The 14,025-nt window shown below is 55.3% G+C and overlaps 1 protein-coding gene across 1 annotated transcript in view; it reads left to right on the top strand.

Moving 5' to 3' along the window:
* lin9 (lin-9 DREAM MuvB core complex component) overlaps positions 1-14,025 on the top strand; it is a 119,340-nt gene that overhangs the window by 61,467 nt on the left and 43,848 nt on the right. The window contains exons 9-10 of the mRNA XM_072500221.1: positions 4,838-4,918; positions 13,621-13,746. Of these exons, the coding sequence (XP_072356322.1) occupies positions 4,838-4,918; positions 13,621-13,746 (207 nt within the window). The remainder of the gene's footprint in view (positions 1-4,837; positions 4,919-13,620; positions 13,747-14,025) is intronic.

The following is a 14,025-nucleotide window of genomic DNA, read 5'->3' as shown; positions in this document are numbered from 1 at the left end:
CTGCCTAGGGCGTCAGCCCACAGGCCTCATCCAGCTCCTCCTCCCACTTGCCCTTCAGCTCCTCCACCGAGGCCTCCGCCTCCTGCAGCTCCTGGTATATCTCCGAGACCTTACCCTCTCCGACCCACACGTCCGAAATCACCCTGTCCTGTACCCTCCGGGCAGGTAGCAGCGGGAATTCCCCTACCTGCCTCCTCACGAACGCCCGAACCTGCATACACCTAAAAGCATTTCCCAGAGGTAACCCAAATTTCCCGTCCAGCGCCCTCAGACTGGCAAAAGTCCCGTCGATGAATAAATCCCCCATCCTTCTAATTCCCGCCCGGTGACAGCTTAGGAACCCACCATCTATCCTGCCCGGAGCAAACCTATAGTTGTTCCGTATTGGGGACCAGACTGAGGCCCCCACCTCCCCCCTGTGCTGTCTCCACTGCCCCCAAATCCTCAGTGTCGCCGCCACCACCGGGCTCGTGATATACCGCGTCGGAGGAAGCGGCAACGGTGCCGTCACCAGTGCCCCCAGGCTGGTACCTACACAGGACGCTGCCTCTAGTCTTTTCCACGCCGCCCCCTCTCCCTCCATTATCCATTTCCGAATCACCGACACGTTTGTTGCCCAGTGGTAGCTGCACAGGTTCGGCAGGCCCCCCCCCCCCCTCCTCCATCTGGTCCACCAACCGTGCCAGATTGAACTTATGCAGGACCCACCAACTCTTGGCCACTTGGATACCCAAATATTGAAAACCCCTCTCCACCATCCTAAGCGGCAGCTCCTCCAACCTCTTTTCCTGGCCTCTCGCATGCACCACAAAGAGCTCGCTCTTCCCAACGTTGAGCTTGTATCCCGAGAAGTCTCCAAACTCCCTAAGGTGCTGCATGACCTACCCCATCCCCTCCACCGGATCCGCGATGTACAGAAGCAGGTCATCCACGTATAGTGAGACCCCGGTGCTCCTCCCCTCCCCGGACCAAACCCCTCCAGTTTCTGGACTCCCTCAACGCCATGGCCAGTGGCTCAATTGCCAGGGCAAACAGCAGGGGGGGACAGGGGGCACCCCTGCCTCGTTTCACGGTACAGTCTAAAGTACCTGACCTCAGCCGGTTCGCCGATACACTCGCCACCGGAGCCTGGTACAACAATTTAACCCACCCTATGAACCTCTCCCCGAACCCAAACCTGCCCAGCACCTCCCACAGGTACTCCCACTCCACCCGGTCAAAGGCCTTCTCCCCGTCCATTGCCGCCACCACTTCTGCCTCCCCCTCCGTGGGCATCATAATCACATTCAGGAGCCTCCGCACATTTGCATTCAGCTGCTTGCTCTTCACAAACCCCATCTGATCCTCATGTATCACTCCCGGGACACAATCCTAGTGGCCAGGACCTTCGCCAACAACTTGGCATCCACATTGAGGAGTGAAATCGGCCTATACGAGCCACTCTGCAGCTGGTCCTTGTCCCGCTTGAGGATAAGCGAGATCAGAGCCTGCAACATTGTCGGGGGGAGAATTCCTTTCTCTTTCGCCTCGTTAAAGGTTCACAACAGCAACGGGCCCAACAGTTCCGAGAACTTCCTGTAGAACCCAACCAGGAACCCATCCGGTCCCGGGGCCTTGCCCGCCTGCATGCTCACCAACCCCTTAACCAGCTCCTCCATCCCGACCGGGGCCACCAAACTTTCTACCTGCCCCTCGTCCACCCTAGGAAACCTCAATTGGTCCAGGAACTGCCGCATCCCTCTCTCCTCTCCTCCTCTCTCTCTCCCCCCCCCCCCCCCCCCCCCCCCCCCCCCCCCGGGGTTCTGACTTGTACGAGTTCCCATAGAAGTCCTAAAGACCTCATTTATTTTGGCTGGACTCCGCACCGTGTTCCCCCCCTTCCCCCTGTCCCTGATTCCCCCAATTTCCCGAGCCGCCGCCTTCCTTCACACACTGATGCGCCAGCATCCGACTCGCCTTCTCTCCATACTCATAGGCTGCACCCTGTACCTTCCTCCATTGGGCCTCGGCTTTGCCCGTGGTTAGCAAGTCAAACTCCGTTTGGAGGCTCCGGCGCTCCATCAGCAGCCCCTCCTCGGGGGATTCCGCGTATCTCCTATCCACCCTCAGTATCTTCCCCACCAATCTCTCCCTCTCCGTCCTCTCCCTCTTTCTCTGTGAGCCCTGATTGAAATTAGCTCCTCTCTGACCACCGCCTTCAGCGCTTCCCAGACCACACTCACCGGCACCTCCCCATTGTCATTGACCTCCATGTACCTTTGCATGCACCTCCAGACCCGCCCACAGACCTCATCCGCCAACAATCCCGCGTCCATGCGCCACAGCGGGCGCTGGCCCTCTCTTCCCCCAACTCCAGCTCCACCCAGTGCGGGGCGTGATCCGAAATCGCAATGGGCGAATACTCCGTCCCCTCCACTCTCTGGATCAGCGCCCTGCTCACCACGAAAAAGTCCGTGGTGTAGGCCTTGTGCACATGGGAGAAGAAGGAGAACTCCCTCACCCTTGGCCTAGCAAATCTCCACGGATCCACTCCTCCCATCTGATCCATAAGCCCCCTCAGGACCTTGGCCGCAGCCGGCTTCTTACCCGACCTCGACTTAGACCGACCCAGTGCCGGGTCCAGTACCGTGTTAAAGTCGTCCCCTCCCCCGTCTCCCCCCCCCCCCCCCCCCCCCCCCCCCATTATCAGACTCCCTGCCTCCAAGTCCGGGATCTGGCTTAACATCCGCTTCATGAACCCTGTATCGTCTCAATTCGGGGCATATACATTCACCAACACCACCCGGACCCCCTGCAGCCTACCACTCACCATCACATATCGGCCCCCCTTGATCCGTCACAATACCCGCCGCCTCAAAAGTCACCCGTTTGCTCACCAAGATTGCGACCCCTCTGTTCTTCGCGTCCAGCCCAGAATCAAAGACCTGCCCCACCCATCCCTTCCTCAGCCTGGTCTGATCCGCAACCTTCATGGCTACGTCTGCCTTTAGTTCCTTTAAGTGCGCAAACACCCGGGCCTTCTTGACCGGCCCATTCATGCCTCTCACGTTCCACATGATCAGCCAGATCGGGGGACTTCCCGCACCCCCCCCCCCCCCCACCCCCGCCTTTGCCAACTAGCCATCTCCTCTTTTAGGCCAGCCACGTGCCCACGCCTCCCGCACTCTCCAGCCCCCCAGGCGGAGACTCCCCGCCCCGACTCTCCCTCTTACCTCCAGCTCCCCCTCAGTCAGCACAGCAACAACACAGTTCCCCCCCCCCAAACCCCCCTCCCCCAGCCAAGCAATTGCTTAACCCCCTGCTCCCCCCATTGCACTCCCATAAGTCAGCTGACTCCTGCTGAACCCGGCCGCTCCCGCCTCTGCCACCGATCCTCCTGTTGGATTCCCCCTCAAAGTCCCCCACCCTCCTCCCACCATAGTGGGGTGGCCCAAGTCCCCCCACCCCCCTCCATTCCCCCTACACACCAATGTGTACTCCAATCCAATACTGCCCCCCGAGTCCGGCCCCGCCCCCTCTTTCCGCGGGAAAAAGCCCGGGCTCCCTGCCTGGGCTGACCCCGCCCCCGATGGCGCAGCTCCTTTCTCCTGCAACCTCGCCCCATTCCCCAAAGGCCCAGGGCCTCCGGCCCACACTCCCCCCATCGAACGTGGGGAACAACTCCTCCCAAACCAGCACACATACAGAGAAAACACAAATATTGCCCCCTCCCACTCCCCAACATCCCCCATAGCATGCTACAAACCACTAATTTGAGTCCAGCTTCTCATTTTTGATAAAAGGTCCACGCCTTGTCCGGCGTATCAAAGTGTGATGTCGGTCCTGATATGTGACCCACAGCCGCGCTGGCTGCAACAGCCCGAACTTCACCCCCTTTCCGTGGAGAACCGCCTTGGCCCGGTTGAATCCTGCCCTCTTCTTGGCCAGCTCTGCACTCCAGTCCTGGTAAATGCGGATTTCAGTATTCTCCCACCTGCTGCTCCGCTCCTTCTTCGCCCATTTCAAGACACACTCCCTGTCGGTGAAACCGCACCACCACAGCCCTCGGCGGCTCATTCGCCCTTGGCCCCCTCGCCAGGACTCTGTGCACCTCATCCAGCTCCAGGGGCCTCGGGAAGGCTCCCACGCCCATCAGCGTACCCACCATCGTAGCCATATACACCCCAGCATCCGACCCCTCCACACCTTCAGGGAGACCCAGAATCTGCAGATTCTTCCTCCTCGACCTGTTCTCCAGATCCTCGAATTTCTCCTGCCATTTGTTATGCAGCGCCTCGTGCACCTCCACTTTCACCGCCAGGCCCAGGATCTCATCCTCGTTGTCAGAGGTCTTCTGCTGCACCTCCTTAATCGCTGTCCCCTGCATCTTCTGGGTCTCCACCAGCCTTTCAATCGACGCCTTCATAGGGGCCAACATCTCCGCCTTCAATTCCACAAAGCAGCTTCTCAAAAACTCCTGCTGCTCCCGCAACCACTGAGCCCACGCTGCCTGGTCTCCACCCACCGCCATCTTGCTTTTTCGCACCCGTTCTCCTCTCTTCTCTCATGCCACTTTTTTGACCGCTCCGCTCCTGGTCCACTCCATACAGTGCTGGGGGAACCTCACTGCTGCCTTCCCACACCGGAAATCGTCGTCCAAGTGCTACTGTGATTTTTTATCACAGTGCAACATACTCTGAATGTCTACATTTGTTGTACACAGCATAGTCTGCTGTCATTGTTGAGCAGTTACTTACCCTCATTGTGCAGAGAGGAAAACAATTCCAATGCCATATGAAGCTGCTGCGAGTTTCTTCATCGTTGTCTGAGTCCTGTTACCCTTTGTCTTACCTTTTAGACAAGATTATCAAAAATTCTAATGATCAAGAAAGAACACATCAAACAGTTAAAAGAAATGAACACGGAAGCAGAGAAACTGGTAAAAAGATCTCACCAATTTTATTTCTTCTGGTTGTGTTTTCTCCAATTGTTGTCCAGACATTGGTGAGGGAATGATGATAGTCAGGGTGCCAGAACTGTCTGTTTGATACACATGGAAACCCATCACTAAAGTAGTTTCCCTAGAGGTCCTCCCTTAGCTGCAAGGTTCTGTGTGCCTAATGTAGAGTATGGGTTCTTTCTCTCCTATAGGAACCTGCCCCACTTGCTGAATCCTAGAGAGCCTGAGTTGCTAGAACCTAATCTTGGGTGGACACAGACATGGGAAAAAGAGTTCACAATAGCTTGCAAGCAGGAAAAAATTTGGGGGGGGGAAATAAATTGTGCGAGGATCGGACAGGAAAACAGAACTAAGCAAGTATCTCTTTCAGAGAGCCGACAATGGCCAGCATGCTGCCTCTGCTGAACCATGGTTTGCCTGAAGCAGATCACCTAACCATTTCCTCTTCCATTGCCAGTATTAAATTGCCAGTATTATAGTCTTAACAATGCCCGAGGCACTGGTGTCCCTGACTGTACTAATACAAATTTGATAGACTATGTTCCCTAGCCACAGGCCAACAACTCTGATTGCCTGGATATTGGAGAAGGCACAGTGACCACTCACGGTGACTCAAAGAACCAGGCAAACTTTATACTGTGGCTGCTCTGGGTATCCGCCCACCAATATTACTGCTCCAAGGCAGGTTTATATAATAAAAGTATTCGGGTAACAGAAATGTCAAGATGATATTAGGCCAGGCTTCACCTAGTTCACTTTCCACCATTCCCAGCAGTCACTAGATAGAATAGTAATGAAGTTGTTGACTAGTCGTAACAACAAATCTGTACAATTGGTCAACAACAGACCCGGAAACGAGACAAAGACAACCACCTGTTGGAATGGAACCCAAGGCCCAAAATTTTTTGTTCATCCCAAGGATGTTGCACTTACCATACATGTCTAAATTACTCCTATACTGTAACCCAAAATATTTTCTGAAAATTATCTGTCACCTCTAACATAATAAGAAGGATCCTAAGGCACTACAGTGGGAGGTTGCTAATGGATACAAATGGGTCCCAATGACCCAGTTGCACCCACTTGTGGGTCCCTGCACCAGAGTCTCCGGGCCCTCGTGATTCTCCGGTTCTCTGGGCTGGCAAACATGTGGGCAGGAATCACTACTGGTATTTACCAGCGTGGCCCTGACATGGTGGGCCTTGCCATGGGCCAAGGGGGTAACGCCTCAAGGGACTTGCCCGCAAAATCCACCAAGCTGTCCCAACCGACCAGACTATGCATGACCTGCGCACCCCTCCCGTACCAGACCTCCCACTACACCCCGCTCACCTGGGCATACACCTGATGGCTCAGACATGGGAAGCACCGCATGTCCATTCCTGGAAAGAGAAGAGCAGTGCCCTGTGTTTAAACCTCTCCCATCCTTTAGCTACAAGCCATTCATTCATTTCTCTTAGTGGGCTGTGATTGACAACTTCACAAACACAGCTGTTAGCCTTGCTTCGTTCATAGAATTTACAGTGCAGAAGGATGCCATTCGGAAGACTGGGGCAGGCAGGACAAGTCACCCTGTACTTGGGGGCCCAGAAAATCTGGGGGCTGAATCATGCTGTGGTGGGAGGATGGGGGCTGATCCACAATGCAGGGAGGGTGGGTGCTTCTTTGCATTGGGTTGGGGGGGAGGGGTTGGTAAGGGCCAGCGCGGGACCTCGTTTTTGGGACATAGCAGAATTCCCTTAGGAATCCCTTGTATTCCTCCTCATGCATAAGTTGGCATGGCAAGGGATGCTGAATTTGGGAGCGCAAATCAGTTCCAATTCACCTGTGGCGGGAGAATATTGTCTCAGAGATTCCCGGCCAGGGTTCTAGCATTGGGAGTGGAGTGGGTGGTAATATGTACTGGAAGAGTTTGCATGAAAGGGAAGTGAAACAACTAAGGGATTTGAATACAAGGTCATGGATTTTCCATTTGAGACCTTCAAAGATGTAAACTAATGCAGGTTAGTGAGGGTGGGGCCAGTGTCTGAGCCGGTCAGTGAGGATTGGGCTAGTCAGTGAAGGTGGGGCCGGTGCTTGAGTCGGTCAGTAAGGATAGAACCGGTCAGTGAGGATTGGGCCAGTCAGTGAGAATTGAGTCGGTCAGTGAGGGTGGGGCCGGTGATTGAGCCGGTCATTGAAGATTGAGCTGGTCAGTGAGAATTGGGCTGATCAGTGAGGGTGGGGTCGGTGATTGAGCCGGTCAGTGAGGATTGAGCCCGTCAGTGAGGATGCGGCTGGTCAGTGAGGGTGGGGCCGGTGATTGAGCCGGTCAGTGAGGATTGGGCTAGTCAGTGAAGGTGGGGCCGGTGCTTGAGTCGGTCAGTAAGGATAGAACCGGTCAGTGAGGATTGAGCCGGTCAGTGAGAATTGGGCTGATCAGTGAGGGTGGGGCCGGTGGTTGAGCAGGTCAGTGAGGATTGGGCCGGTCAGTGAGGATTGGGCCGGTGATTGAGCCGGTCAGTGAGGATTGGGCCGGTCAGTGAGGATTGGGCCGGTCAGTGAGGGTGGGGCCGGTGATTGAGCCGGTCAGTGAGGATTGAGCCGGTCAGTGAGGATTGAGCCGGTCAGTGAGGATTGAGCCGGTCAGTGAGGATTGAGCCGGTCAGTGAGAATTGCGCTGTTCAGTGAGGGTGGGGCCAGTGATTGAGCCGGTCAGTGAGGATTGAGCCGGTCAGTGAGAATTGGGCAGGTCAGTGAGGGTGGGGTCGGTGATTGAGCCGGTCAGTGAGGATTGAGCCGGTCAGTGAGAATTAGGCCGGTCAGTGAGGGTGGGGTCGGTGATTGAGCCGGTCAGTGAGGATTGGGCCAGTCAGTGAGGATGGGGCCGGTGATTGAGCCGGTCAGTGAAGATTGAGCCGGTCAGTGAGGGTGGGGTCGGTGATTGAGCCGGTCAGTGAGGATGCGGCTGGTCAGTGAGGATGGGGCCGGTGATTGAGCCGGTCAGTGAGGATTGAGTCGGTCATTGAGTGTGGGGCCGGTGATTGAGCCGGTCAGTGAGGATTCAGCCGGTCAGTGAGGATTCAGCCGGTCAGTGAGGATGCGGCTGGTCAGTGAGGGTGGGGCCGGTCAGTGAGTGTGGGGCCGGTGATTGAGCCGGTCAGTGAGGATTGAGCCGGTGAGTGAGAATTGGGCTGATCAGTGAGGGTGGGGTCGGTGATTGAGCCGGTCAGTGAGGATTGAGCCGGTCAGTGAGGATTGAGCCGGTCAGTGAGGATGCGGCTGGTCAGTGAGGGTGGGGCCGGTGATTGAGCCGATGAGTGATGATTGGGCCGGTCAGTGAGGATTGGGCCGGTCAGTGAGGATTGGGCCGGTCAGTGAGGATTGGGCCAGTCAGTGAGGATTGGGCCGGTCAGTGAGGATTGGGCCGGTCAGTGAAGATTGAGCCGGTCAGTGAGGGTGGGGTCGGTGATAGGGCCGGTCAGTGAGGATTGGGCCAGTCAGTGAGGATTGGGCCAGTCAGTGAGGATTGGGCCGGTCAGTGAGGATTGGGCCGGTGATTGAGCCGGTCAGTGAGGATTGGGCCGGTCAGTGAGTATTGAGTCGGTCAGTGAGGGTGGGGCCAGTGATTGGCCGGTCAGTGAGGCTGGGGCCGGTGATTGAGCCGGTCAGTGAGGATTGGACTGGTCAGTGAGGGTGGGGCCGGTCAGTGAGGGTGGGGCCGGTGATTGGGCCGGTCAGTGAAGGCTGGGCCGGTCAGTGAGGATTGGGCCGGTCAGTGAAGGCTGGGCCGGTCAGTGAAGGCTGGGCCAGTCAGTGAAGGCTGGGCCGGTCAGTGAGGACTGGGCCGGTCAGTGAGGATTGGGCCGGTCAGTGAGGATTGGGCCGGTCAGTGAGGGTGGGGCCGGTGATTGGGCCGGTCAGTGAGGACTAGGCCGGTCAGTGAGGATTGGGCCGATCAGTGAGGGTGGGGCCGGTGATTGAGCCGGTCAGTGAGGGTGGGGCTGCTCAGTGAGGGTGGAGCTGGTGTTTGGGCCGGTCAGTGAGGATTTGGCCGGTCAGTGAGGGTGGGGCTGGTGTTTGGGCCGGTCAGTGAGGAAAGGGCCGGTCAGTGAGGATTGGGCCGATCTGTGAGGATTGGGCCGGTCAGTGAGGATTTGGCCGGTCAGCGAGGGTGGGGCTGGTGTTTGGGCCGGTCAGTGAGGATTGGGCCGGTCAGTGAGGAATGGGCCGATCTGTGAGGATTGGGCCGGTCAGTGAGGATTGAGCCGGTCACTGAGGATTGGGCCGATCTGTGAGGATTGGGCTGGTCAGTGAGGAGTGGGCCGGTCAGTGAGGAGTGGGGCTGGTGATTGGGCAGGTCAGTGAGGATTGGGCCGGTCAGTGATGATTTGGCCAGTCAGTGAGGGTGGTGCCGGAGATTGAGCCGGTCAGTGAGGTTTGGGCCGGTCAGTGAGGGTGGGGCCGGTGGTTGAGCAGGTCAGTGAGGATTGGGCCGGTCAGTGAAGGTGGGGCCAGTGATTGAGCCGGTCAGTGAGGATTGGGCCGGTCAGTGAGGTTTGGGCCGGTCAGTGAGGATTGGGCCGGTCAGTGAGGTTTGGGCCGGTCAGTGAGGGTGGGGCCGGTGATTGAGCCGGTCAGTGAGGATTGAGCCAGTTAGTGAGGATTGAGCTGGTCAGTGAGGATTGGGCTGGTCAGTGAGGGTGGGGCCGGTCAGTGAGGATGGGGCCAGTGATTGGGCTGGTCAGTGAGGATTGAGCCGATCAGTGAGGTTTGAGTCGGTCAGTGAGGATTGGGCCGATCAGTGAGGGTTGGGCCAGTGATTGAGCCAGGCAGTGAGGGTGGGGCCAGTCAGTGAGGATTGGGCCGGTCAGTGAGGATTGGGCCGGTCAGTGAGGATTGGGCCGGTCAGTGAGGATTGGGCCGGTCAGTGAGGATTGGGCCGATCAGTGAGGATTGGGCCGGTCAGTGAGGATTGGGCCGGTCAGTGAGGATTGGGCCGGTCAGTGAGGTTTGGGCCGGTCGGTGAAGATTGAGCCGATCAGTGAGGATTGGGCCGATCAGTGAGTGTGGGGCCGGTGATTGAGCCGGTCAGTGAAGATTGGGCCGGTCAGTGAGGATGGGGTCGGTGATTGAGTCGGTCAGTGAGGATTGGGCCGGTCAGTGAGTATTGAGTCGGTCAGTGATGATGGGGCCGGTGATTGAGCCGGTCAGTGAAGATTGAGCCGGTCAGTGAGGGTGGGGTCGGTGATAGGGCCGGTCAGTGAGGATTGGGCCGGTCAGTGAAGGTGGGGCCAGTGATTGAGCCGGTCAGTGAGGATTGGGCCGGTCAGTGAGGTTTGGGCCGGTCAGTGAGGATTGGGCCGGTCAGTGAGGTTTGGGCCGGTCAGTGAGGGTGGGGCCGGTGATTGAGCCGATCAGTGAGGATTGAGCCAGTTAGTGAGGATTGAGCTGGTCAGTGAGGATTGGGCCGGTCAGTGAGGGTGGGGCCGGTCAGTGAGGATGGGGCCAGTGATTGGGCTGGTCAGTGAGGATTGAGCCGATCAGTGAGGTTTGAGTCGGTCAGTGAGGATTGGGCCGATCAGTGAGGGTTGGGCCAGTGATTGAGCCAGGCAGTGAGGGTGGGGCCAGTCAGTGAGGATTGGGCCGGTCAGTGAGGATTGGGCCGGTCAGTGAGGATTGGGCCGGTCAGTGAGGATTGGGCCGGTCAGTGAGGATTGGGCCGATCAGTGAGGATTGGGCCGGTCAGTGAGGATTGGGCCGGTCAGTGAGGATTGGGCCGGTCAGTGAGGATTGGGCCGGTCAGTGAGGTTTGGGCCGGTCGGTGAAGATTGAGCCGATCAGTGAGGATTGGGCCGATCAGTGAGTGTGGGGCCGGTGATTGAGCCGGTCAGTGAAGATTGGGCCGGTCAGTGAGGATGGGGTCGGTGATTGAGCCGGTCAGTGAGGATTGGGCCGGTCAGTGAGTATTGAGTCGGTCAGTGATGATGGGGCCGGTGATTGAGCCGGTCAGTGAAGATTGAGCCGGTCAGTGAGGGTGGGGTCGGTGATAGGGCCGGTCAGTGAGGATTGGGCCAGTCAGTGAGGATTGGGCCGGTGATTGAGCCGGTCAGTGAAGATTGAGCCGGTCAGTGAGGGTGGGGTCGGTGATTGAGCCAGTCAGTGAGGATTGGGCCGGTCAGTGAGTATTGAGTCGGTCAGTGAGGATGGGGCCGGTGATTGAGCCGGTCAGTGAAGATTGAGCCGGTCAGTGAGGGTGGGGTCGGTGATAGGGCCGGTCAGTGAGGATTGGGCCAGTCAGTGAGGATTGGGCCGGTGAGTGATGGTAATTTGGAGTGGTTTCCTGCAGTCACCAGTTCGAGTTTCTCGATGACGGAAGGTCTGAAATCTGATTTGAGTGGTGTAGGTCTGGAGGGAAACATTAATGTGAGTTTGTGAAGAGATTTCCTTCCACAAGTCCCGAAAGACGTGCTGTTAGGTAATTTGGACATTCTGAATTCTCCCTCTGACCCGAACAGGCGCCAGAATGTGGCGACTGGGGGATTCTCACAGTAACTTCATTACAATGTTAATGTAAGCCTACTTGTAACAATAATAAAGATTATTATTATTTTTGATGAGGAAGTGAATGGAAGGACCAAGGCCTGAAACTACCTCCGATTTAACAGAATGGAGCATTTGAGTACTACCTGATTCATGCTGACCGAGTGCCTGGGGAGGACACTGGCAGTCTGGCCAGGGAGGGAAGGTTGTTGCAGGGATAAAAGGCAATTTGTTTGGGTTTTTCCTATGTCGAGTTGAAAGAAATCAGGACTCATCCGAGATGTTAGAAAAGCAATGGAGATGTTGCCGGGCTGCAGAGAAGCTGAACCAGGTGGAAGCAGGCTTTGTCGGTTGCTGAGGTGACAATATCTATGGGGTGTTAAGGAGCTGGCACAGTAGCACAGTGGTTAGCACTGTTGCTTCACAGCTCCAGGGACGCAGTTTCGAATCCCGGCTTGGGTCACTGTCTGTGCAGAGTCTGCACGTTCTCCCCGTGTCTGCGTGGGTTTCCTCCGGCTGCTCCGGTTTCCTCCCACATGTCCCGAAAGATGTGCTTGTTAGGTGAATTTGGACATTCTGAATTCTCCCTCCGTGTATCCGAACAGGCACCGGAATGTGGCGACTAGGGGATTTTCACAGTAACTTCATTGCAATGTTAATGTAAGCCTACTTGTGACAATAAAGATAATTTTTTTTAAAAGATGCATCAAGTTAAAGGCAAAGCGGATAGCAGTCTTTCATGAGTCAAATGATCGAACCGCACCGAGTGAATAATCTAAACTAACGGTGCAGAGAGAGAGCTACACTGTCAGAGATAATTCTTTCTGATGGGAACAGTAATCTGCGGTCTTCTCTACCTGTTTGCTAGTTTACAGGTACCCTAATCCATCAAACCCTACAGTGCAGAAGGAGACCATTTGGCCCATCGAGTCTGCACCAAACCTCTGAAAGAGCATCCTACTGAGGCCTACTCCTCTGCCCTATCCTCATAACCCCACCTCACCTGCACATCTTTGGACTGTGAGAGGAAACCAGAGCACTCTGAGGAAACCCAGACAGATATGGGGAGATGTGCAGACTCCACACAAGCAAGCCCGGAATTGAACTGGCACTGTGAGGCAGCAGTGCCACCATGCCGCCCCAGCATCCTTTGACCAGGAAGTTCTCCCATTCTCCAAAATAACCTTCTTTCCAAAAGAAATGATAGATTAGCAGGTGATTCATATCATTGCTGTTTAAGGGAATGCTGCATTCGGTTACTTGGGATGTGGGCATCGCAGGCAAGGCCAGCATTTATTACCCGTCCCCAATTGCCATTTCTAGGCCAGGATAGTTAAAAGTCAACCACATTGCTGTGGCTCTGGAGTCACATGTAGGCCAGACCAGGTAAGGATGGCAGATTTCCTTCCCTAAAGGGCATTAGTGAACCAGATGGGTCTTTACGACAATTGGTGATAATTTCAATGTCACCATTACTGAGGTTAACTTTATACTCCAGATTTTAGTAATTGAATTCAAATTCCTGGCATTGTGGGATTTGATCTCATGCCCCCAGAATATTAGCCTGGGTCCCTTGATTACTTGTACGATGACAACACCATCTCCCCCCATGTGCAGCATTTTTTAACGTGTGTGATCTAATGAGGAACAATATAATAGTTCAGATATTCAAAATTCTGAGAGCTTTTGATGGGGAGAAATTGTTTCCACTGACGGTGCCGACAACCAGTTTTAAGACAATTGGCAGTGGAAGCAGATTCAATAACTTTAATGGGTATTGGATAAATACTTGAAAGGAAAGGTTTTCCGAGCTGGGAGATGAATGGGATCAAAGAGCAGAATGGGAATGCTTGACCAAATGGCCTTGTGTTTTGTAAGATTGTATGAAATGCAAGATCTCCCAAGTTCATCTAGACCAGCATGGTGGGCTATTCTTCAATATGAACCTATAAATGGTTGTGTTACAAGCTAGTCTTTTACCTTTTGTGAGTCGTACTTGAGGGAGGAATGTTTAGTCTTTATTCCTGCAAATGTGGGTTTTTCTTTTCTCTCCCATTCCCTCTCTCACCCACCCAGACCCACCTTTCAGGAGTTGACCTTAAGGACAATATCGGACCTATTAAGGTAGGAAATGACTGACTACTTTCTCACTCCCTCAGAAATCATATTCGGCTCCCATTGGCATAGACTTTCAAAAGCGATATGCGACGATTGTTTTAGAATTGGAGCAGCTGAACAAAGATCTGAACAAGGTCCTGAATAAAGTCCAACAGTATTGTTATGAGGTGAGTGTTCTTCACATTGTTTGCCAGGCTCTCTTAACTTTGTAATCTGTCCTGGGTTCCTCCTCTTCCCCCGACCCTGAACTTGGGACAGACACTGGCTTCTTGCATCTTCCGAGCCTGAAGGAAGCCACATTTTTTTAAATGTTTCCACGGGCGGCCCCTTTAAGGGGACGGGCTCTGCAGGCCGTGTGACAGGCTGGGGGCCAATCGCACGGGAGCGCACTAACCCCGGCCAGTCGGGAGTTTTCATGGAGTCCTGGAAGCAGGACCCTGGGCAGT

Source organism: Scyliorhinus torazame, chromosome 4 (assembly GCF_047496885.1).
Source record: "Scyliorhinus torazame isolate Kashiwa2021f chromosome 4, sScyTor2.1, whole genome shotgun sequence".
Taxonomy (NCBI): domain Eukaryota; kingdom Metazoa; phylum Chordata; class Chondrichthyes; order Carcharhiniformes; family Scyliorhinidae; genus Scyliorhinus; species Scyliorhinus torazame.
Note: the sequence above shows the minus strand (reverse complement) of the source record. Positions and strands in the feature narration are given on the sequence as shown.